General features: G+C 44.1%; 1 protein-coding gene across 7 annotated transcripts in view; it reads right to left on the reverse strand.

The window, feature by feature from the left end:
* Positions 1-24,042, reverse strand: part of KHDRBS2 (KH RNA binding domain containing, signal transduction associated 2) — a 2,055,883-nt gene that overhangs the window by 1,415,251 nt on the left and 616,590 nt on the right. For all 7 annotated transcript variants that reach the window (XR_011260416.1, XR_011260414.1, XR_011260412.1 and 4 more), the window contains one exon: positions 12,576-12,692. Coding sequence is in view for 2 of the 7 variants with exons in the window: in XM_069606187.1 (XP_069462288.1) it covers positions 12,576-12,692 (117 nt within the window). In the remaining 5 variants the exon portion in view is untranslated. The remainder of the gene's footprint in view (positions 1-12,575; positions 12,693-24,042) is intronic.

Below are 24,042 nucleotides of genomic sequence, written 5' to 3' on the forward strand. Positions count from 1 at the left end.
TACATAGTGTGCCTCATTACGACTTTGGAGGTAGCCATGCCGCTATTGATGCCATGGCTTCCTCCAAAACTGTGTCTGGATCCGGGTCCCCTGGATGGGGAAATACCGGGCCATTCTGAGTATGGAGGGCCTGGTATTTCGCCATTCATGGAACCTGGACCTTCCCCATTCCCATTCGAGCCCCCATAGGGCTCAATGGGAATGGGGAGGGAGCTAACAACGGGCCCATTACAAGAGGGCCCATTGTTAGCTCCCTGGTTCCCTCGCAGGACCCGCTATGGACGTCTAGATAAGCCAGACGTCCACATCGGGTCCCACGAGGGAAACTCGTAATAGTGCAGAATGCATTTAACGGCGCCGGCACCATTACCGTCGCCGTTAAACGCATTCTGCAATAGTTATAACTCTACAGACTTGCCATATCCCAAGCTCACTGGAATGGTACAAGATTTGACCTAACTAGGTGGCATAAAGCATATCATTTTAATACAGGCATAGGGCCTCATTACACGGAAGGTGGTAGGGGATTACCAGCACCGGTAAGGGCACCAATGCCGATAATCCCCACCGCCCTACTACGAGGTCCCTCAGCGGGTCCCGTCCTTAAGGTGTGGTCAGACCACACGATAAGGACGGGACCCGCTGAGGGACTTCAGTGCAAATAACAGTACCGCAAATTGCAGTACCGTTATTTGCTCCTTCCCCATTCCCATTGAGCCCTATGGGGGCTGAAATGGGAATGGGGAATGGTTCGCGGAATGGGGACTTACCGGTCCCGCAAAGGTCGGAGTAGGCCGGTAAGTCCCTATTCCGGGAACCCGGCCTCCGATGGCGGTAAGGGGGTAGCCATGGCGCTAACAGCGCCATGGCTACCACCTTCCGTGTAATAAGGCCCATAGTCTTTCTTAATTTGGCATTTCCAGTTTAAAATAAAACTAGAAGCGTTTTGTTTTTGTGCATCCAAAATGACAAATTATTAAGAACCACAGAATATTCTTCCAGTAAAAAATAGCAGGTCTGTTGTGGTACAGACAAACAATGAAACAGTGTCGCCTATTGCTTAAACTATATTCTGAAAAGAGAAAGCCTCGGGGTGTGCTGGCTCCAGTTAACTATTACAAATGGGCAGCGTGTGCAGCTCTGTGTGGAGCCCCATGTTTCTATTAGCTCCGAGTAAACGACCTTAACGTATATTGACTGCCTGTCACTTCCATTACACTTGCAATGGCACAGAAATCAAAAAAAGAATTAAACAGAACTACCTCAGATTTTCAAAAGGGAACATTCCTCAGGTTTGGAAAGCAAACGCTGAACATCAGATGGAAACTTGCGAAAGCAAACATACTATTGCTAAAAAAAAGTGCTAATTATTTCAAGAGAGACACATTTCTCAAAAGTATAAAAAAGCTACAGTCAATAAAAACCATAGAGACTATCACGCTATTCATCATTATTACTAATTATTTTATTCTTGTTCATGGTCTCACAAATGATGCACCTAAATAAAAGTACAATTCATTTTATCGTTTATAGCGTAAAGCTAGCTCGAGAGCAGTGGAGCGCTTACATCATATGGAAACCAGAGTCGAGTATGATGTTTTTCTACAGTAGCACAGTACTGTTAGATGATGGATAGAAAAACGTGGATTCAGGAATCAGGTCATAGTGTAATATCTACATGGACACACGCATTTGAGTGTCTTGCAGTGCCGGACGAAGCTAGCAACTTGTGAGCCGGCAGCCACTCGTGAGAGAGCACTTATCGCTCTCTCACTTTCCCCTTTGAAGGCAAGAGGTTGTCTGCCCTTCGCAGCCAGCACCACAGCTAATTCTTAGCCGGATCCATCTTCACCTTCCAAGGTCAATCCTTGATGTTAACCATTGGCCCTAGGACTCATCCCAGGTGCACCGCAGAACGCTACATTAGGAACACATCCCTTCCAGCGTTATCTACAAGCATTTTTTTGACAGAGAGCTTGTTTTTCTCCAATGTGACCCCTTCTCTGATGATGTAGACCTGCCGTGGGTCACCCCGCTTCCACCCACCCAGACGCTCTGCACCGGGTTCTCCGGCCAACTAGGCGCCTGGTTATCTCTACTCACCCACAGTTAATTTACTTGGGTCAAGTTGTTGTGTGGTATTTCGCCCTGAGGAAGGCAACTTTACCTACGTTATGGAACTATTGGCGAGACAGGTGGCATTTTTGCCGAAACATGGTTTAATGATGTCAATTTAAATTTACTGTTTATGTCACTCATTTTTGACACGCACACGTAGGCAGGCCTGTCAACAAATCGTAGGACATAGAACAATTCCAATTCTGTCAATTCTTTGAAAATAACTTGTGCAGTGGCTAAAAACAAGCCATAAATAGGAATGTTGGCTTAGGTTTAGGTCACCATTCAGCATTGGCAGTCTGTTGTCCAGTTTCTTTTAGTATTTTCTTTTGGTTTTTCTGTTTAAAAGTTTGAAGAAAAACTTATATTTGGGTTCTTGTTTTTTTGACTATTAACCTTCTAACTATCAAACAAATGCATTTACATGTTTGTCACATTGCTTTATGTTCAGTTGTTCATGTATTATTTACATACCTATTTTTTTTGCTAAATACATATTTTTTACTGTTTTTCAAACATGAGACTACCCTGATTGCTTTCAGAGTCTGCTACAGCCTAAAATTTGAATGATACCCTTGTGGTGCACCCTGTCAAATAACGTGTTACTTGAAGAAATTGTTAATTGAATCTATAGCAGTATGGACCCTATTGTTTTAGTATAGTTCTTAGTCCCTCTCCTTAATGCTTATGGGAAAATTCCCCCCTTTCTCTGTGCTACACTATAGTGTATGGCCATTGTACATATTGTACCAATAATCTTTGCTGTGGGAAGGTGACTACTTGGGAGGGAATACAACCATGCTTTAGCTCACTGTACCTTTCACAGGAGAAAAATATTAATTTGCATATCAATCTGATCCACCAACTTAGGCAGTACGCACCGAAATGCTAGCCAATACTCCTCTCATCAAGAGTATCAATAGCAACCGTAGACATGTGTTTTGCTCTAGTCAGGTCTTATCAGTGAGGTAAAGCTGTGCCTCTCTAAGCACAATGAGCAAGGGATCCATGTCTGGAATACTCAGGGTAACGTAGTGTGAATCAGGATGGGTGGAATGCCTATTTTACCCTATTGCTATGGCAGGATTGTCCTGCCTAAATAAACTAAGGATCGTCAAAGTCAGTGGGCCTCATTACGACCCTGGCGGTGACAGTATGAACAGTGCCGGAAAGGCACCGTCACTGTTCATACAGTCCTGCCGCATTACGAGTTCTGCTCTCGGGTTCCTGACAGCCCGCCTGGTCTTACCTGGCGGGCTGTGTGGCACCCTCAAGCATAACTCGTAATTGCGCCGGCACTGTTATCAACAGTGCCGGCACATCCATGCTCCACACTCCCATTCTGCCCTATTGGGCAGAAGGGGGATCAGGAGCCCGGCAATACAGCCACCTGCGAATGGGCAATTACTAGCCCATTCATCTCATAATGGGCCGGTTATTGCCCAATCGTGGGAGGCGGTGCCGGTAGCGGGCATGGCGGTAGCCGTGCCTGCCATACTGGCACGGCTCCCACCATGCTTGTAATGAGGCCTAGTGTGTCCGAATGAAACATTGTGTCTGTGTCAAAACCTATGCTTGCCCTCACAACTAAGAGATAACTATAGTGAAGGGGTGGTTCAACTTAAGAAGTGAATAACATAAGGTTTGGAGCATTGGCTAGCTCCCTTTCCCAAGTCAGGACAAAGTTCAAATAGTAGGATCTTGCAAAGCTCGCACCCTCTGGGGTATAGTCTCTGATTTTAATCTTCACCCAGTTGACTGGTAAAAGTTCAGTTCAACAAAAAAAGGTTCATAAGAGTTTCAGGCGCCATTGTCCATCGCACAGTTTTAGACTGCACAGTCCACCCATAACAGGTTCTGAAACCAGTGGCTCTTTATCCTCGGCATAACATTGAGGCTTATCACTTTGCTTCATATATCAGGGCTTCCTGGTCTAGGTGCAGTTTTAGACCACAGAGTGAACCCATTACAGGTCACGCAACCAGTCCCCCCAGTGCTGCTCTCAGTCTCTTCTTTCACTTAGACAACTTGCTTTCGTATAATCCCAGGCACTTCTCTAGCCCTATTAATGATTCAGGCTCTTGAGACTTTCTACAGTCTTTATCATTTTCTTTATTCCATCTCTGGGCCCTCTCATCAGACCCACACTCTGCTAGGCTTATCTGCCCATTTCTAACTTCCAGAGCCATTCTTATATTCTCAGCCGGCATTTACTCTCACTTGGCTAGCTCCGCTTGGCAGCTTTCCACTCAGCAGTTTTGGGAGATTTAGCCTTGTTACAGTGTTACGTTACTTTCCATTAACGGCCAGGTGCTCTCGTTCGATTTCAGAGTTCTACAATTTAGAAGCCTACCTCACTTGACTACGTGGTCACAACGTATCTTCAGATTAGAAGTGTGCAGGATTTCATTCAGTTTCTGAAACTCACCAATGTTCGCATCCTGGACTCTGGCCTTTTCGTTCTTTCTCGAGAAAGGCAGGGATGCTCCATCTGCCCCTCTGAAAACCCTGGGTTGACACCCTCAGTCAGAGAAATGAGAAGTTCTGGGTGTGCACCACAATGACCACCTACAGATGCGGCTCCCTGCACTCCTTCTATCTGGTTTTCTGGAGACACGGCTCTCTGGCCACATTGCCGACTTTCCTGTGCAGACTTATGGCGATTCACCACTCTATTCATTCAGGGACACTCTTGGACACAACACCACTTCCTTCTGTTCCCTGTGCTCTGTGTTCCCTGTTCTCCTCGGGCTGTCTGACTGTGTCCATTGTATACTCCCAGCAAATTTTGATAGGCTGCAGGTGATGGTAGTTAGTTTTAATTGCATGGCATTGCCTGACCTCGTTATTGGAACACATGAATTGAAAGTACTGTTTTGCCTCTGCTCGCATCGCCTTCTTCTCAGTACTATAATGGTTGCTTTTATAGACAATCTTCCTCACTCGAAGATGCCTCTTCCTCTTCGCAGTACTTTGCATGTTGTCAAAAGGTAAGGTACTGTCATTGTAGCCTATAAAGGCAGAGTGGGGGGTAGGATGGATTGTCGTCAGGACGGGGAATACCATGTCTCACCCTTTGTGCACATACCTGGTTTACCCAGAATAGATTGGGAGCCAGGATTTGATCACTGGAGAAGCTTTCAATTAATTGGTTGAAACTCTCATGCCAACAGAGCACAACGTTTTGATTGCTCCAACAATGTAGTGGATGCTACTGAGTAAGCTGGCTATTGTTGTAATTGTAATTGTTCATTTATACAGCACTTATACACAGGCAGAGAGCTTCAAAGCACTTCAAGGCGGGACGAATCAAGGGAATACAGTAGTCATTCTTAGGCCTTGAAGTTTCCTAATGATCTAACAGAGAAGCTGGCATACTAGGCATGACATCATTTCTCCTAGTGCAAGTGCATGAAATGATACAGTTGCGACCATGCTAGTGAGGGGGACAAAAAAAAGGAGGGCTGGGGGTACAGGGTACCAGTCCTAGTACATTCAGGTCATGCATACGTACAAGCAAAGGTGAGGAAGGGGGAGTTTATTGTTGTTATTTATCGTTCTTTGTATTTATTCCCTGATTGCTTTTGGGCCAATGTATCTGTCCTACATGTATAACATCATGTCAAACATTATTTCATGGTATGTGTTTTCATCTACATCTGAGCCCCAAATTCCCACAACCAAATAGGATACAATCACTGGACTCAAGTGAATGCCCAGTATATATTATTATGTTTTTCTGAATGCATTGATTTTAGTTATTCCCTGGGAAATATATTAACCTCAGACCTTCATTGCCTGCTTTCAGTATACAGTCCATTTCACGCCATACATTTGTGGATAATTCGCACATCTGGGAAACCTCACATAACTCGGATAAGCGACTGCGTTCCTATTCCCCCTGTAAACAATGAAACAATTATTGGCTGATTCATGGAATTATTTGCGCCAAAAAACATGGATTTGTGCCCCATTCTGCCCGCAAATCCCCATTTGTTAAACAGGGATTTGCGGGCAGAATGGCACACAAATCCCTGTTTTCCAAGCAAATAATTGCATGAACGGCCCCTACGTTTTTCTTTTCTGGGTCATGTGTAAAGTTATGGCAAACAGATTTGTGTATTGCTTTGTCAGACAGGTTTAAGTGCCATCGTGTTTTTACTGAAAGTGGATGGCACGGACACTTACACCAAAGGTGTGAACAGATTGCAGTTCTCTGTACATGGCCTGTTTTATTTATTTCCTTGCACTGCAACTTTTGTGATTTTGATGTGAGGTGTGGCGCTGCCCCTTTGAAGGGATGTGCACGCAGCGGCGTGACATTCCACGCCTCCGCGTGCAGTATAAATAAAGGGGGCAGCAGTGCGACCGGGAAGCCCGAGCAGTACAGACGTGTGTTGTGTGAGTCTGTGCTCACCAGAGGTTTACGGGCATCGTGAGGGGGTTCAGGACCAACCCCCAACAGTGGCGACGAAGGTGGGATTCGACCAACCCCCAACATGAGCTATCGCACTGGCTTGGGTGAAGCACTTCCAAAAAATGATGACAAGATAACACATGGCAAAAAATAAGCCACTGACTTTGTCACATTTCTGCTGCCAGAATCCTCTGCAACAAGGGGGCATGTTTGACTCTGGGTGGTTATGATATACCTAACTGCATCTTTCTCTGCGAACAGGATGTCTGTTCCATGAACGTTCCTCAAGACCAAAATGTTATGGCTTCCACTTGATGGCATCATCCTCAGCATTATTTTACTCAAAATCTCCCTTTGTGCTTGCAGATGAGACATAGAAACCTCTTTCATCAGGAACATCACCTTTGCTAGATGTCCGGGGGCACCAGATATTACTGTTGAGTGTAGCCTTAATGGTAGTCACGTTGGTTTAGTATCATTTTCTGAAACCAATACCTCAGCAATCTGCTGTCACGGCCACTTTGCAAAAATGTTTAATTCAGAGGTTGATGTTTTGTCTAATGCTGATGGTAAATTTTGTCTGCCTTCCTACAAGCCTATAGTCCACTTTCCATAAGCTGGTTGCTCTGTGCCAGCCAAAATGTGCCTCTTTTTGGAGAAAAACTTTCATGCACGATGGTTCCTCCATCTGAAACTCACTTCCTCCGTATTGCAGCTGCAAATGTGACCATGTAAAGTTAGGGAGAACATTAAACACTCCTCTCCCTCGTTCTTGTACCACTGCACAATCATCGTTGACAATATACACGTTATTTTAATTAAATACAAACTTGAAATCCTGTGCAAATGTCACAAATAACGATTTTGCCAGAAAGGAATTCCCTCCATAGTACAGACTGAAACGTGAGAGATAATCCGCTATTCATTAAAATGGTCTAACTTGTTAAAGAAGTTGCTTGTAACCATGTTTCTTAAGACATGCAATCAGGAGTCACTTTCATTTAGGAGGACGTCTATGATATGATATGGCATTTATAATGCGCCTATACACAAGTGTTTCAAGGCGCGACGAGGCAAGGGAGGGGGAACAGGGGAAGACAGATAACAATCCTACTAGGCCAGGTGTCATTCAGATTGCGCAAGTGCATGGGAAGGGGAAAAGAAAAAGTGCGAGGGTGCAGGGAGAGGGGAAAGTGCTGTACATGGATAGTAGGATAAAGAATAAATAAAACAGCCAGCTAGTGGCAAGTGCAAGGTAAGTGCAGGCAAGTGCAGGTTAGGGGGACTTTAGGGATACAGAAACAGTTTCCAAGTGCAGGGGTTGCCAGGAAGCAGTGCAGGTGAGCAGCAGGCGGGGCCTAGGCCTGTGAGCAGAAATGGTGGCCTTGTAACCAGTGCAGATTCAGCCAGGGTAGCCTGAAAATGAGCTGGGTATCACCCGCATAGCACTGAAAATTGGGGCAGAGAACGGCGATGCAGTGGGCAAGGAGTGCTAGGTATTGGTTGAACAGCCAGGGAGAGAGGTTAGATCCGTGGGGGACAGCACAGGTAGAGAAAAAGATATCAGAGAGGAAGGACCCAAGTTGGACCTGGGAGGGTCGATCAGAGAGGAAGGAAGTCAGCCATGCCAGAGCCTGACCAGTGATACCCAGTTCATCATGGAGGCGGTTGAGCAGGATGGCATGGTTGACAGTGTCAAAGGCAGAAGAGAGATCAAGCAAGGTGAGGACGCAAGGGGTGTTGGAATCGAGATTGGAGAGCAGGTCTTCACGGATGTTCAGGAGAGCAGTTTCCGTGCTTCTGGCAGCTCTGAAGCCAGACTGATGGTCATGGAGGCAGCCAACAGATTCAGTGTGGAGATTAAGCTGGGAGATAGCCAGTTTCTCCAGGAGCTTGCCCAGGAAGGGCGTGATGGAGATTGGGCGATAGTTAGCCGGGCAGGAGGGGTTGACAGAGGGCTTCTTAAGAAGAGGATGGACAAGGGAGTGCTTCAGAGGGGAAGATTCCCGTGGTGAAGAAGTGATTACAGAAATCGGCCAAGGCAGGAGCCAGGGAGTCAATGTGGTCCTTGTTGGTTTTGGATGAACAGGGGTAAACCTGTTTCGACGAGACTTTCATAGATGGGACTTGTCCAGAAACCTCATCTGCAGAGAAAAGGGGAAAGGCAGAGAAGGAGGGAGGGGGGTGGCTGCAGAAGGGCCAGAGGAGGAGCAGGGGATAAGGGGAGGGAGGCGATAGGAGGAAGTGAGGACAGGATGTCCTGAGTTTTAGAAATTAAGTGAGAAGCCAGAGCCATGCAGAGGGCCTGGGAAGGGACAGGAGCAGTAGAGACTGCGGCGGAATTGGCCAATTCCTTGCAGATTCTAAAGAGTTCAGCCGAGTTGTTAGATGCCGCAGAGATGCGGGCTTGGATATGAGCTCTCTTCTTGATGAGGACGGAGAACCGGTATTGCCTTTGTAGCAGGCGGCAGGCCAGTTTGTCAGAGGATGAACAAGAAGCATGCCATTTCCTCTCAGCCGCCCTGAACTTGCGTTTTAGGGTGACGAGGTCTGAGTCATACCAGGAGTTACACTTGAGTACAATCTATAATGCTACGTCTGGTCCCATTTGTGCTTAAGGTGAGGTTCAGGCTACTCCATTTCTCTGATCCTAGATTACATACTGACAATGCAGATACTTTATGCAATTTCTAACATCTCAGAAGTATGGTGCAGTTTCATAAACCTTCAGCAGCTTAGTGTGATGTTGCTACTGTGGCTGCAACAAGGCATCACACTACTTCTGCCAGCTCTGCCAATGATGCTGGGACAGGTGAGCTGGTAGGTTCTTCTGATTCCTCTCACAAGAGCAAGAGGATGTCAATCTGATAATCAAGTTGGTCCTAAAATGCATCCCCTGTAACTTTTATTGAACTGTTTTATTTATATAAACTGCACATTGAAAAGAAAACTCTACATTGAAAAACATGGTAAATTGCAGAGCAAAAATCTCTCTAAACAAAGCTGAACCACCATTTAACAAAGGAACTTATGAGAATACTATTTTAAAAAAACAATAAAAATCTTGTGTTCTTAGCTCTAAAATGACACTTCTCTCGCTAAATGTGTATTCTTCTTGCATCATCACTCATCTGTTTAATCAACCCACAACAGATTCAGATGGTAGATGTGTTCCTTATGTATTCCTGAGTTTCCATAATGGAACCCAGCATCGCCCTTATACGAGTCTTGAATTTGGAGTGACTCCCAAACCTCCTCAGTGATGAAAGCATTGCATGCCCAATCATGCCTGTTTTGGGTGTTACCTCATTGGGCGAAGGAGGTTTGGGCACTTGGATTAAATTCATAGATTCTTATCTTGCCAAATCCTTCCACTGGTTTTTTGTCAACTGGATTGTCTTGCTTAGACCTCTGATTTTAAACAATTCTCCTAAAATCTATTTTACTCTAGTATAATTGTTGGCTTTTCAATTCATTCTTATTTTTCTAAATCTTTAAAGATTTGCCCATGGACTTGATGAGCCTGGCACAGAGTATACACAGGACCCAGAATGTTTTTTTTTCTTTTTTTCTGGGTGTGGGCCAGAATGTTTTTTTTTTTCTGGGAGTGGGCTACCTGTTCAATAGCTTAAGGAAGTCCATAATAGCAAATATGTACTGTGAATAGCATTAGATTGCTTTAATCTGCTCTGCTTTACAAGGTCGTGGTATTTTCAAGAAACAGTATTTTCTTATGTTGATATTCGACTACATAATGTCATAATATATGTTCTTTGCTAGGAAACACAGAGCCTAGAATTATTTTGATGGTATATATTTCAAATTATTCAACAATGTCTAATTCTGCTTAGATAGATAGACAGATAGGTAGACAGCTAGACGCACAGATAGAGAGAGAGAGAGAGAGAGAAAGAGAGAGAGAGAGAGAGAGAGAGAGAGAGAGAGAGAAAGAGAGAGAGAGAGAGAGAGAGAGAGAAAGAGAAAGAGAGAGAGAGAGAGAGAGAGAGAAAGAAAGAGAGAGAGAGAGAGAGAGAGAAAGAGAGAGAGAGAGAGAGAGAGAGAGAGAGAGAGAGAGAAAGAGAAAGAGAGAGAGAGAGAAAGAAAGAGAGAGAGAGAGAGAGAGAGAGAGAGAGAGAGAGAGAGAGAGAGAGAGAGAGGGAGAGGCAAAATGAAGAGAACCAGAATGCAGCATTGTTGATTCATGTGAATGTCCAAAAGAAGTTCAAAACCAGACAGACTTTATTTGTTTTAGATGAGCAGTGATGTAATATCCAACAAGAGACAGATACAAAGGCAAAACAACACATTGCAAGTAGTCTTCTAGTGAGGTTAGGAGAGTGATTGCTGTCCAGTCAGAAAGAAAGGCAGATAGGTGTACAGTGGCTCTTACACTTGAGCAATAAGATAAATCAAGCTTGATTAAATAAGTGACAGGAGAAGACTAACCAAACGTGGTAAAGGGACCAGCACGATGCACAGACACCAGCAAATATTAAACACGCAGCATCGGTTTACACGGAACACACTAGCAGTGGGCCATGTTGCTTGATATTCCACCACGTGTCACGTGCCGCTCTTGCAAAACAGCGAGCAAGGGCGCTGTCATACCACCCGCAGACCTCCTGAGGAACGTTCCCTCATGTATGTGGCAGCATTCCTCATACAGGTGTGTGCCTTCCCCGTGCATGTTCCCATCATGCGTCACACAGTGCGCCATACAGTTGCCATTCAGAGGTACCGAATGTAGACAACCGAGGAAGAGCTCTCCATTTTGTGCGCACGGTAGCAGGACGAGAGTTTGACGAAGCTAGGCAGGCTCTTATGGAACTCCCCCCTACTCCTTACGCCTCACGATGTTCTTGGGGTCTGAGCCATCCCCTTTCAATAGTAACCTAGAGTTTCTTGACATTGAACCGAGCAGTGTGGCCATGCCGTGCCATCCTTTCTCTACCACATAGAACTCCTGCTCCAGATCGGGGACTGCATCCAACCACGTGAGAATGCGTTGAAAGGTCAAGGCCCCCAACACATTCTCACAGAGTGGTGCAAGAGAACACTGCTCCATCAAGGCGCACTTCCGGTCGCTTGCACATGTGAAAACTACTTAACTGAATAGTAGGACAGGCAACGGTTGCACAGTAAACAAGGCAACACGTCTTCTGTGCCACGCAAATAGGGGCGTCACCCTACTCCTACAATATGACAGTTGCGTGTGGTCCGTGCCATATGCTGCCGGATGTGATAGCTAGATGGATAGGTGCATGTGTTCGAGAGAACAGAAATACATATGTTATTATTACACCGCATACATGAAACTACAAACTTCTAATACCACATGTTCAAATGATTAGATTTGGCAATCAAATACAATTCTGTCAGAGTTCTTATCCAAATGGAAATAAAAACTTTTCACTTAGCACCTATTGGCCCCCTTGAACTTCCACCGCCCCATCCTTTAATCTGAATCCCCCCATTGAATATTATTCTGCTTTTGACGCGTATTTTTGGAAACAATGGGCTCCGCCCTTCACAAACTTCTTGTAAATAAACAAATGAACACGCTTTACATGTATTGCCTGTGCTGGTTGCATCTGTCAGACGCATCCTTATGCTAAATTGCAATGGCACTTTACATGTATTTTATGCATATGTTTAAACAATCGATGCCTGAATTTGCTGTACACGATGCATTCACGAATTAAAACCAAGCGAAAGCTCTTGTCAAACGTATCCAGGCAGTGCCTTTAAAACTGTGGCAACTGAAGCACCGTAGTTGTGGATGGTACATGCAAGAGCAGCCCAGATGTCGACTTCCTACTTCTTAGTTTAATCAACGGTACTTCGTACAGAATTAAGTCATTGTTTTTCATGTGGGTTTGGTTGTTCATTTTAAGAAACACAATCTACCTAGCAGGGAAAGTTCTAGACTTGTGTATGCATCACTGTATCCCGAAATAATGTCCCGATGCCAACTTTGACATACATCCACCTTTTGGTCATATGGAAGCCAAGTGACACGTACACCCTTCACAAGCCATACCTGAGATTTGTCTCTCATGGAACCTTTCCCCAAGATGGACATTTTGGAACCGGTGTCTTCCTGAAGTCTTTTCAAGGAATTCCCCCTTGGGCCAAGCAATTTCCCCACAAAGTTGAACTGAAAATAAAATAAAGAAGACATAAATGTAGATTAAAAACACCACCCCGAGGTGTACACTTTTATACTGCAATCACATGTAAATGAATACTGCATATGATATTAACATTTGCAAGGTTGGCTATATGGCACGATCTAATGTACGGAACCTCTCTCTCTCTCTCTCTGTCTCTCTCTCTCTCTCTCTCTCTTTGCCTCTCTCTATCTCTCTCTCTCTCTTCCTCTCTCTCTCTCTCTTCTCTCTCCTCTCTCCCTATCTCTCTCTCTCTCTGTCTCTCTCTGCCCCTCTCTCTGTCTCTCTCTCTCTTCTCTCTCTTCTCTCTTTTCTCTCTCACCCTTCGTCTCTCTCGCTCTCTTTTTCTCTCCCTCCCTCTCTCTCTCTTTTTCTCTCTCTCCCTCTCTCTCTATCTCCCTCCCTCTCCATCTGTCCCACTCTCTCTCTCCCACTCTCTCTCTTTCTCTCTCTCCCCTCTCTCTCCCTCCCTCTTTTTCTCTATCTCCCTCTCTTGTCTAACTCTCTTCCACTCGCTCTCTCTATGACCCGCTTCTCTCGCTCTCTCTCTTCTCTCTTTCCCTCTCCTTCTCTTCTCTCTCCTTCTCTTTTTCTCCCCCTCCCTCTCTCTCTCTCTTTCTCTCTCTCTCTCTCTCCTCCCCTCTCTCTCTCTAACCCCCTCTCTCGCTCTTTCTCTCTCACCCTCTCTCTCTTTCTCTCTCGCTCTCTCTTCTCTCTCATTTTTTTTCTCTCTCTCTCTTTCCCTCTTTCCCTCTCTCTCTCCCTGTCTCCCTCCCGCTCTCTCTTTCTCTCTCTCGCTCTCTCTCTGTGACCCTCTCTCTCTTTCTCTCCCTCCCTCCCTCTTTTTCTCTCTTTCTCTCTCTCCCTCTCTCATCTAACTCTCTTCCGCTCACTCTCTCTATGACCTGCTTCTCTCGTTCTCTCTCTCTCTTCTCTCTCTTCTCTCCTTCTCTCTCGCTCCCTCCCCTCTCTCTCTTCTCTCGCTCTCTCTCCCTACCACTCTCTCTTTCTCTCTCCCTCCCACTCTCTCTTTCTCTCTCCCCCCTTCTCTCTCTCTCTATAACCCCCTCTCTCGCTCTTTCTCTCTCACCCTCTCTCTTTCTCTCTCACTCTCTCTTCTCTCTCATTTTTTCTTTCTCTCTCTTTCCCTCTTTCCCTCTCTCTCCCTGTCTCCCTCCCGGTCTCTCTTTCTCTCTCACTCTCTCTCTGTGACCCTCTCTCTCTTTCTCTCTCTCTCGCTCTCCTCTCGCTCTGTCTCCTCTCTCTCTCTCTCTTCCTCTCTCTTTCTCTCTCCCGCTCTCTCTCTCCCTTTTTCTTTCTCTCTCTCTCCCTCTCTTTCTCTCACTATCTCTATCCCTCCCTCTCTTTTTTCTCCCTCCTTTCTCCCTCACTCTCTCTCTCTGTCCCCCTCTCTCGTCTCTCTCTCCCTTTCTCCCTCTCTCGCCCACCACCCCCATCGTGTTGGTGTGGAAGAAGTGGTGCTTTATTTCGGCGCCAGGAGGTAAATGGCAAAAGGCGAGCAGTGAACTTTTATTGTTCATCTATATGACAAATATAGCATTTTAGAAAGCCAGACGAAATGCCACGTCTCACACTTCTCAACAACGGGTTCCCTCGCATTGCGCGTTCTTCTGCCCACCCCCACCCAACCCAAAAAAAAACAAAACTCAGCAACGCTTTTCAAATGCGTGTTTTTATTTCCAAAATCTATAAATGTCACCTTTAAGCACAGCTCGATATTTAAGCGTAGGCCAGCTGCCAGTTGATGCACTACGTTGCCCGGCACACATGACAGGCCGGAGTAGGGGAAAACACAAACAAACAAGAAAACGTCTTCACTGTCTGAGGGCGAAACAAGTCATTACAGCGACGGATGAGAGCAACGAACGAGACGTCCATTTCAGGAGTCTCAGGATGCGCCATTTACCCGCAGAACGAAGAGCTGAATGGCTTATTACACATCCAGGCTTCTGTAGATTTAGTCGCCTGCTTTATAGAGGTAACGCGAAGGTTATACTACAATTATATGGAACTATATTCATTATTTGAGACAAACATTCCCAGCCCCGGACACTGTAAGGTTATACGGTCGAAATAAGACAACGTGAGTTAACGCTGCGCTTCAGTCAATTAAAGGGTTCCTCCTAAATGTCACCGCATTGCTACAGTTATTAGGCTGAATTTCGAGTGCAGCTTGTTTTATGGGCTGTGCATAAACAGTGGTTAAGATTAAAAGGGCCAATAAAGGATGTCATTTATGTGCATATTTAATGCATATTTATGAGAGCTCCTATGTAACAGCTGAATAAAATGCCCAAGTCCTTCTCTCTGCCGGCTTCTCAAGTGACAACAAGTGACTTAAACTACCATCTTTCAAACCTGCTGGCCAGACACACTCACAGGCTTGGTGTGGCCTATAGGGCAATAGGCCCATGGCTGAATCAAAAATGCAAATTGTTGGTGTGGGCGTTTTTTGGGTCAAAGTGGGCCACTTTTTTGGCCAGTGTGGGCCACTTTGATTATTTAGTTTACTATACGGCTAATAGTTTTGACCAGTGTAGCTGAATAAATATTCTTTAAAATGCACAATTTGCATAACATTTTATAAAAAAAAAAACTTCCTTTGGACTATTCAAACTGTGTCGCAAAAGGAATGAAAAGCCATTTGTAACTGTGGGCCACTTTTTCATTGGTCCCCGAGACAACTCAATGGCCTAGTCCGACCCTGCACACTCACCGTGGATGGTATTATTTTGAGCCTCCACCATGGAGGCCTTCGCTCCATGGCAAAGGGTCAGATCCTGAATCACAAGTGGAGGACTGCATCCTTGGCACCATCATGATCGGTTTCTGCACATGGTGGACATACATATCTGATTGTGTGTGGTGTTTTAGGGGTGCACATAATTGAGTCCAGCAACGGTGGCCGCAGTAGCAACAATGGCCGGGATGATTGTACCTGCCGTGCCGGCAGCGGCCCAGGCAGAAAAAGAACAATTTGGTACCCCTACCCCCTCCTCCCTGCGCCCCATGTCATTTGGATTGGGGGGGTTGGAGGTGCCAAATGTTTCTTTTTTGGTGGGAGAAGGCGTCCTTTTCAAATCAAAAGCCCTAGGGCAGGACAGCCCGGGCGACCGCGCGCGGGGCTATAGCCCCACAGGGCACCAGCTCGGAGGAGCATTTCAAGGGCAACCGTGAGCTGGCTTGGTGGGAAAAGTGTCCTTTTGAAATTAAATGTGCTTGCAGGAGTGAGTGCATTTAAAAACAACTTCATACGATTATGCCCATATACTTTTTGCACATATGTACAACATTTTGGACAAATTAGATATTGTGTCCTGGACGAAAAGTGCAAAAATTTGTCAACTCCAGACCCAAGACCTCACAGCTACGGGGCTTGGAAGAATGTGTGCTCCACAAAATATGTGATCTATGGATGTTATTGGTATAAAGATTGTACATATGTAAAGATGTATTATATCAAACATAGATTTTATGTGCGAAAGGCAAAGAGGAGGATGTTTTGCCCCATAAAACCACATCATCATGATGACACTCTTGTTTTCTCCTCCCATCAAGAGAGAGAGCAGACTTTAGCCAATAGACTACCTAGGGGGTGTGCCTAGGATAATTCAGCATATCCACCCCTTTATCAAACACATAAGTAGAGACAGCTGAGGACCTAGAAAAACACACTGATCCACCCACCATCCCGAATTTGGCAAAGCACTTTGAAGGAGATCCATCGAAACTCCTTGTTCCAGACTACAGAAACTTTGCAAGCAGAAAGGCGAAGAGCATAGCTGATCCACTTTCAGCTGAGCCTAACTTCCAGAACCCATCCCTCAACTTAAGGGGGAAACCAAAGAAGCAGCCAGGCTGTGCTATAACTGCTTGCCTGACAAAGAATCATCTTCATAACCAGAAGGGCAGATTGAATCCCAATCTGTTACCATGCCATGCTGTGCTGTACATACCAGAGAGCCATTGCAGATCCAGTCCAGTTGTGCTGTGCAGCGTAGACCAGAGCGCTTTTCTGTCCAGTCCTGTCGTGCGGTGTCCAGAAGGCCTTGCTGATTGTTGAAACAGACCAGTCCAGTGTGCCCAGCAGACTGTCCCAGAAAATATCCCTGACCAGAACCAGAGTCCTTGACGGTTCCATTCAAAACATTGGTAGTGAATATCCATAGTATAGTATTGTCACTAGCCTTTGTACTGTCCATAGTTATCCCTATCCAAATCAAATCTATTTAATATCCAGAACTGTATTGTTAGAAATCCTTTTTGTCTTGGCTGAACTCTCTCTCTTATCCTATAGTCCTTTTGTAATAATATTGTTAAAATCATCTTTGCGCTGGTATATTTCATCTGAAGAAGGCAAGCGTCTCGGCAGTCAAAACCTGATCGGAGACGTCCTGGTCTGGTAGTTGTGCTGTCGTGCAGTTTGTTTCTTCATAGTCCATCACTAGTGTAAAGAAACCTTGCTTGTATTTTAAAAGTGCATCCTTGCTTTACAATTTTGCCTCTTTCTGACCTTCACGAAAAACGTCCATAACTTCTTCAATTTTCAGGCTAGAAACTAAATTTAAGTGTCTGCTTGTAGCTAACATCCTATTTATATGGGCAGCAGAACATGATTATTGCATATCCGGTTGGAGAGCTGTTTCCTGAGCTGTCATATTGGCCCAATTTCTTTGTTTGCTAGCAGTATTGTTTTCACGTTGACTTGCCCTTTGTTGCACAGTCATATTTGTCCGACGTATAAGTTGAGCCTCATTTCTTCAGTGTGTAACGTTTTCTGCATCTACATCTATATATATAAAATGCTAAGGTATGTTTACGTACTCAGCTAAAGCAATTCATCAGTGTTTGGTTGCCCGCTGCTGTCCCCTTCAACTTCAACAACAACTATCAATTTAGCAAATAGAATGATTACAGTTCTACGGGGTGACCTCCACCTTCCACTATTGCAAAGATTCGGAATAATTTGAAGTTAGATCTTTCCATCCTCACTTCCCTTTACACAGGGCACAGCGGTTCCAGTGTCAATGAACAATTAATTACCCACTCAATGTTGGAGCCTCTAACGAGTGAAACACTGTAGGACGAATGCCTCTTCATGAGCTAAAACTAGAAGTAGGTTCTTTAATTATTCTACTATGCAATTTTATGCTCTCAAAGGTACTATGCAATGGAACAAGGTTGACAATTATGCATCTACAAAGACACATCATAGCGGCCCATCTAATTGGTGGAACTTAGATACTGTTCTTATACCGTGCATAACTCTCATTCCATCTGATACAAATATCTGTTTCAAATTCAAAAGAAGACAGTTACCTACACGTTTAGCATTTTCAACAACCATTAATAGGTCACAAGGACCTATGCCCCCTTTCTGGAAGCAATGAGTAGTAATTCCAATATTTAAAAAGGGTGACATTAGTGAACGTATGAATATCTGTCCGATATTGACTTTAAGATCTGCTAGAATGGCATAGGTTACTCCGGGAATGCCTGGTGTGTTAAAATTCTATTAGCAGACATGTGGTGGAGGGATATACTGAAAATACTTGTATTTACAGAAAGCCCTCTGTGTGGGGAAAATAAGTAAAATGAATTTCTGTTTACATGTTTTTTAAATGTACATATTTTATTAGCGTAATATTGTTAATGTTGGAGGACATTATCAGTGGGAAACAAAAGCTACAGTAGGTATTCATTCACACATTAGGACCACTATATATCCTAAGGCAACAGCTCCCTCTAGCGATGACAAAAGACGATACAGGCAGTTTCTACTGTGCATGACAGCATCAGAAAAACATACACCTCCCCAGGCCTTTTATTATATTGTATGATATTGGACGTGATGTGTTTGGAAGATCATATCTATTAGGCATTTCTCTTGATTAGGCTTCGAACATTGTATGTAAACTGGTGTGGCCCACTGGTTTAAGTGAGCGGGAGTTACTGGGAGCAGAAATCCACTGCTTTTATTTTTTACAGTTAACAGTTCTGCTACTTTTTACAACCATTTTATCATTCCAGAACGGTTCTTTTTGAAGTCAAAACACCTCTTTATGTTAACTCTGTACAGCAGCTGCAGACAAAGTTAAATCAGTTTCATCATACATTCACAATGACTGAATGTCATCTCAGCCTGGATGAACTCTATCTGGCTTCAAACTAACTATCGGAAGCTGTAGGATGTTTTGCTAACACTAAGACTTTATCTCTTGCAAAACCCCATCTCCCTTCTAATATTTGGGAAACTTGTCAAGTTGTTATCCCTGGTTAATGCTTAAATGTTATAGGTGATAAAGGACCTGGCCATTTCCAGAGGATGTTATTTGAACATTAGTTAGCTATGTGAAATGTGCACCATATGCCACTGGACAAGTGTGCATTTATAATAGGAGCCTTACGACATGATTTACAAACCGTATTTCAAACAGGTTTTCCCATTGACTTTTGTAAATCAGGCCCGAGTGCCTAGTCACTTGTACTACGGTAATGCCCTCCTGAGGGATACTTCAGGACCACAGGCTATTCATTCCCAAGACTCTTTCAAATAAGAGGCGATAAAAGTTGCTCAGTCTTGGAGTCCAGACTTTTACATTATCTAATTCTCGTACACAGGCCCCTGTTGAAGCAACTGCTGTTCTGGTGGGTGTTAAGTATGAGTTCCATCAGAGTTAAGACCATCGAATAGAGGTGATTGATTTAATGTAGAGGGCCACATTTTTTTTCCTCTTCCACCCACTTGGCTGTCAACCTGGCCTATCCATATCACCATGGCATGTGTGTTGCACCTTGCTCCCCACTACTTTGTTGGCACTCTTCTGCCACTGGTACTGCATTTGAATAATGAGATTAGTCAGAGCTTTTTCATGAAATCGCTGTGGCACAAGTGGTTCATAATCTGCACCACCACATATCCTCTTGGCAAAAAGCTGAAATGGACCTTGCCTATGCTTGTAATCTTCAGTAATATATGTGATTTCAGGCATTGTACAGTTTGTATTTTCATTTTCTATGTATGTCTGATATTCTACCTTTGGCTACGTATACTGAGCAACTGTTAGGCTCGTTAATTAGTTCCAGTAAACTAATATAGCCTTCTGTGGCCTGTGTATTTTAGTCCTCAAAATTGTGAATGACACAAGGAAAATGCCTTTTACAAGATCCCAAGAAGCAAAGCAACCACACCAGCTTAGAGAGAAACGTTGGAAATGGAGCAACACATGTCCTGATTTGTAAAAGCCTTTTTCAATGGGAAAATCGAATTGGAAAACACTTTGTAATCAGGCCCATAACATTTTGATCTGTTCCCCCTTAAGGTAAATGTTTCAAGCAGGCCAATATGTTCAGTTCATTTAAAGCAACCATTGAGGCTCCCTCATTGCATAAGAATTCTCCTAGGGAAACTGCATCCACAGTAACAGCCCAGATTCGACTCCCGGACGCTCTTGAAAGGATTGTAGTGAAGAGTTGCAAAGGCAGGTTATAATAAGTAAAGAAATGTCAATGGGACAACATGGTGGACTTTAAAATGTGTTTTGTTGAAGAATTACTGTGTGAAATAAGCCCCCAGAGGTCAAGAAACATAATCAGAATCAAACTGAGTTACATTATATTATCCCGAGTACAACCTGCAGTTTACAGGGAGCATCCCAGAAGAGTGTTGAGAACCAAGGAATAACAACACCCCAGCGGAACACCTGATGAGCCACAGGTGAGGGCAGAAAGGGAATCAACTGAAATTCCCAATCAGTATAAAGCAATTATGCTAAGTTTGAGAAAGGGATACATGTGCAACCGACTGATATCATATGGAATTTGTTATGCACCTATATACAAATGTTTCAAGACTGCCGCAATGGGAAACACCATTACGTCTAAAGCATTTATGCCTCAAATCAGGGTAAAAACCTTGGTCAGCGATGATGTCAGTCTAGAAAAATGGATACCTCTCATGATTGACGGCAAACGTATTTTGGTGGCCGAAGGCCAACCGTCTCATGCACGAAACGATAGAAATACAGGTTTCCGAGTTTACCAATGAACAGCCATTTTGATGTAACAAGGATCACCATTTTGTTTTCTAACAATTGCTCATTGCTTTCTGTTCAAATTGCTTCGCAGCACATTTTCTGCTTACACTATTGTTGTCTGAACGTGAAAGGACAAGGTCGCAGGGCAGCGAGGCTAATAAGAGTTCATTGAAACACAACGTAGGCAGCGCTGGGAAGGAATGCCCGGCTCCCCCCCGAATGTAGCCTTGAAGCAGAGCCTCAGGGCATTTAATCATTTCACAGCTGCCAGCCAGTCTCGTTATATGGTAGAATATGTTAAAATAAAGCAGCTAAATGCTTGAATTATGCTCTTCTTACGGCCCCCCTTTTCTGAGCCCTGTAGAGCGTGTTGGCTCCCAGGACACGAATAGCACCTCATAGATAGCAAGGTCTGGAATGTGACTCTTCCCCCATATGTAGCTTGCTTCCAAGAACAGAAGCACTGTGTTCTGTTCAACAAAGAAAAGATGTCTCTGCACTTGCAAAGTTGCATATTGTTACTAGAATACACATTTGAAGGTGTCATATTCGTTGAAAGTGTCCATCATCAAACCGAATTCAAAGAAACCCAATAAAGGGGGGTGTTAAACATGGCACAGCTGATTGTATGATATGCATTTTGTACATATGTAACTGATGTACGTAATTCGCTCTCTTGTGTCCCTCGAGGTCTAGAGATACACGTCGCAGGGCGTGAGACCGAGTTGGCCAACTGAGACTATTTTCTTTGCAATAAACCCTAGCTTTGGGAATACAACCTCGTGTCTGGCGTATCTATCGTGTGTGGTGACTTGCCTTGTTTCCATAAACATTAGGGACCCCTAGGGGCCCCTTTCAATGAGAGGCATGTGAATATTACAAATAAGTAGAATGTAATAGAGAGCGAGCCTAGAGGCACCCAGAGAAGTAACGTTCCCACCTGGCTGATGGCCAACAGAGGCTGTGAGAGACTGCAAGACCAAAATAAATTCAGAAGAATCCAGAAGGTGGAGTGGAATACAAAAAAGAATGCTTTATACTAGTTTGGGAGGAAGGGAATCTCCCTTCCTTTGAAGCACTCAGTGATGATTTGAAGAACACAAGTACAGTTTTAAGATTGTTGTAGACATTCCACTATCATGTACAACTGTGATTGTGTGCATATTCTTGCCATGGACTCACAGTTCCATTTCTGATGCCAGCTTAGATACCTCACTTTATTTCTACACATGATTTTGTATTAAGAATGGATAATTTCTACGTTCATAATGTGCAAAATGTCCAAGTCATTACATGGATTCTGGTAAAATTGTGCCTTAAATCGTGCTGTAATTTATTGTTAGTGAAATCATTTAATAGTAATGTTGATTTGTATATGTACTTTGTCACAACAGGCTAATGGGGACGGAAGTATGAATACAGTTAAATTAAATCAAATCAGTTGTTTGAAAGATTTTCTCATAGCTCTCCAAATATTCTCTCAAATAAAGTGAAATAATTTGGCAAGTGGTAGTTTCTTCTCTCCCAATATCATTGAATGAATGTCATCAAACGTGTTGTCTCTCTGATAGAGTTAAACATAGTAGCATTGTTGATAAAGTGCAGGTTGTCCAGTGAACTGAGCTTTATTCCCAGTCACCCCTCTGCCACCTATTACTAGGTAACTGACTAGGCACCTGAAGCACAGGGAAGTGGTTGGTAAAGGTTGGTACAAATGCAGATTATAGCCAGAGAAGCCGTGCACCCGTGTTGGTTGGGACTGGTCTGCACGATGCCACAGGAACCTGATAGTTTTGCTAACAAGGAACCATGACTTCTTGCTCAATCCTCAGGACCACCTAATTGACACCCTTGGAGATGGGTACCTTCAGGGTAACTCGGTTATCTTTACTATACAACTGTTTATACTTAGCCATTCCCTCTATACTTTGAGTGTTGTCTTCGATTACTCACTTTCTTTGTCTACTCATATTTCGAAAATATCACGCTCATATCGCTTCCATTTGTACAACAACCGGAAGACCCGTCGGTTCGACACCTTTCCCGCTACAAACTTCTTAGCTCCTCCCTTGCCTTTTCCCAACCTCTTTTCATCTTTTTGGTCTTTTCACTTTTCATTTTGCTCCTCTTCGCTCAGTTTATCACTCACCTGTTTCTGTCCTATGCTTGCTGCCTCCTCGCGATTCCATTTCCTCTGCACTGCACTCTCTTTAATGGTCGCCTTTAGAATCTCGTCTCCTCTTTCATTTTCTTGCTATGATCTTTAAATGTCTTTATGGCCTAGTTCCTACTTATCCCTCTTCTCTTAGCTTTTTCTACTCCCCAACATGCTTATTTCACAATTCCTCTTCCTTTTAACCATTCAACTCCCTTCCTGTGTCCCTTCCCGTTTTCGTTCCTTTTCTTTGCTTGTACCTAAGCATTGGAATGCCCTTCCAATGTCTTTGTGTTCTATTTCATCCTCTACCCTCTTTAAAACTCGCTTTACAGATTAGCTTCTTTTTATTAGATATTTTGGTTTGATTGTTTAATTTCTCATCCTATCGTACTGTTAATTTGAGGCGTTAAGTGCTATAGAAATAAAATATAAATATACAAAAACTACAAAATGTGTGGTTAAGTTGTCCCCCAGTGTGACCTCCCTCACTGATCTTCACTCGTAGCACTATGATATGACCTTAGTCTGGCTTCAACAATTATTTATTTTTATTAAGTACATATGTAAACCTATCTCCAACCTCGATTCCAACACCCCCTGTGTCCTCATCTTACTTGATTTCTCTTGTGCCTTTGACACGGTCAGCCATGCCATCCTGCTCAACCGTCTCCGTGTTAACCTGGGTATCATCGATCGGGGCCTGGCTTGGCTGACTTCTTTCCTCTCTGATGGACCTGCCCAGGTTCAACTTGGGTCCTTCCTATCCTCTATCTCTTTTTCTACCTGTGGTGTTCTCCAGGGGTCTAACCTCTCTCCCTGGCTGTTCAATCAATACCTGGCGCCTCTTTCCCACTGCATTGCCGCTCTCTGCCCCAACTTTCAGTGATATGCGGATGACATTCAACTCATTTTCAGGCTCCCTTCTGCCACCTATTCTCCTTCTTTCATCTGTGACTGTCTGTCTGCTATCCAGGAGTGGTGTGCCACTAACGATCTGTGTCTCAATGCCAGTAAGACCGAGATTCTCCTCATCGGCACACCTGCTCCCTTTTTTACTGTCACTCTCTTGATGGCCTCTCTTGGCCCTCTTCCTGCTCCCACCTGTGAGGCTAAAAAGCTCAG

This window comes from Ambystoma mexicanum, chromosome 4p (assembly GCF_040938575.1).
Source record: "Ambystoma mexicanum isolate Mex_15411 chromosome 4p, UKY_AmexF1_1, whole genome shotgun sequence".
NCBI classification, from domain to species: domain Eukaryota; kingdom Metazoa; phylum Chordata; class Amphibia; order Caudata; family Ambystomatidae; genus Ambystoma; species Ambystoma mexicanum.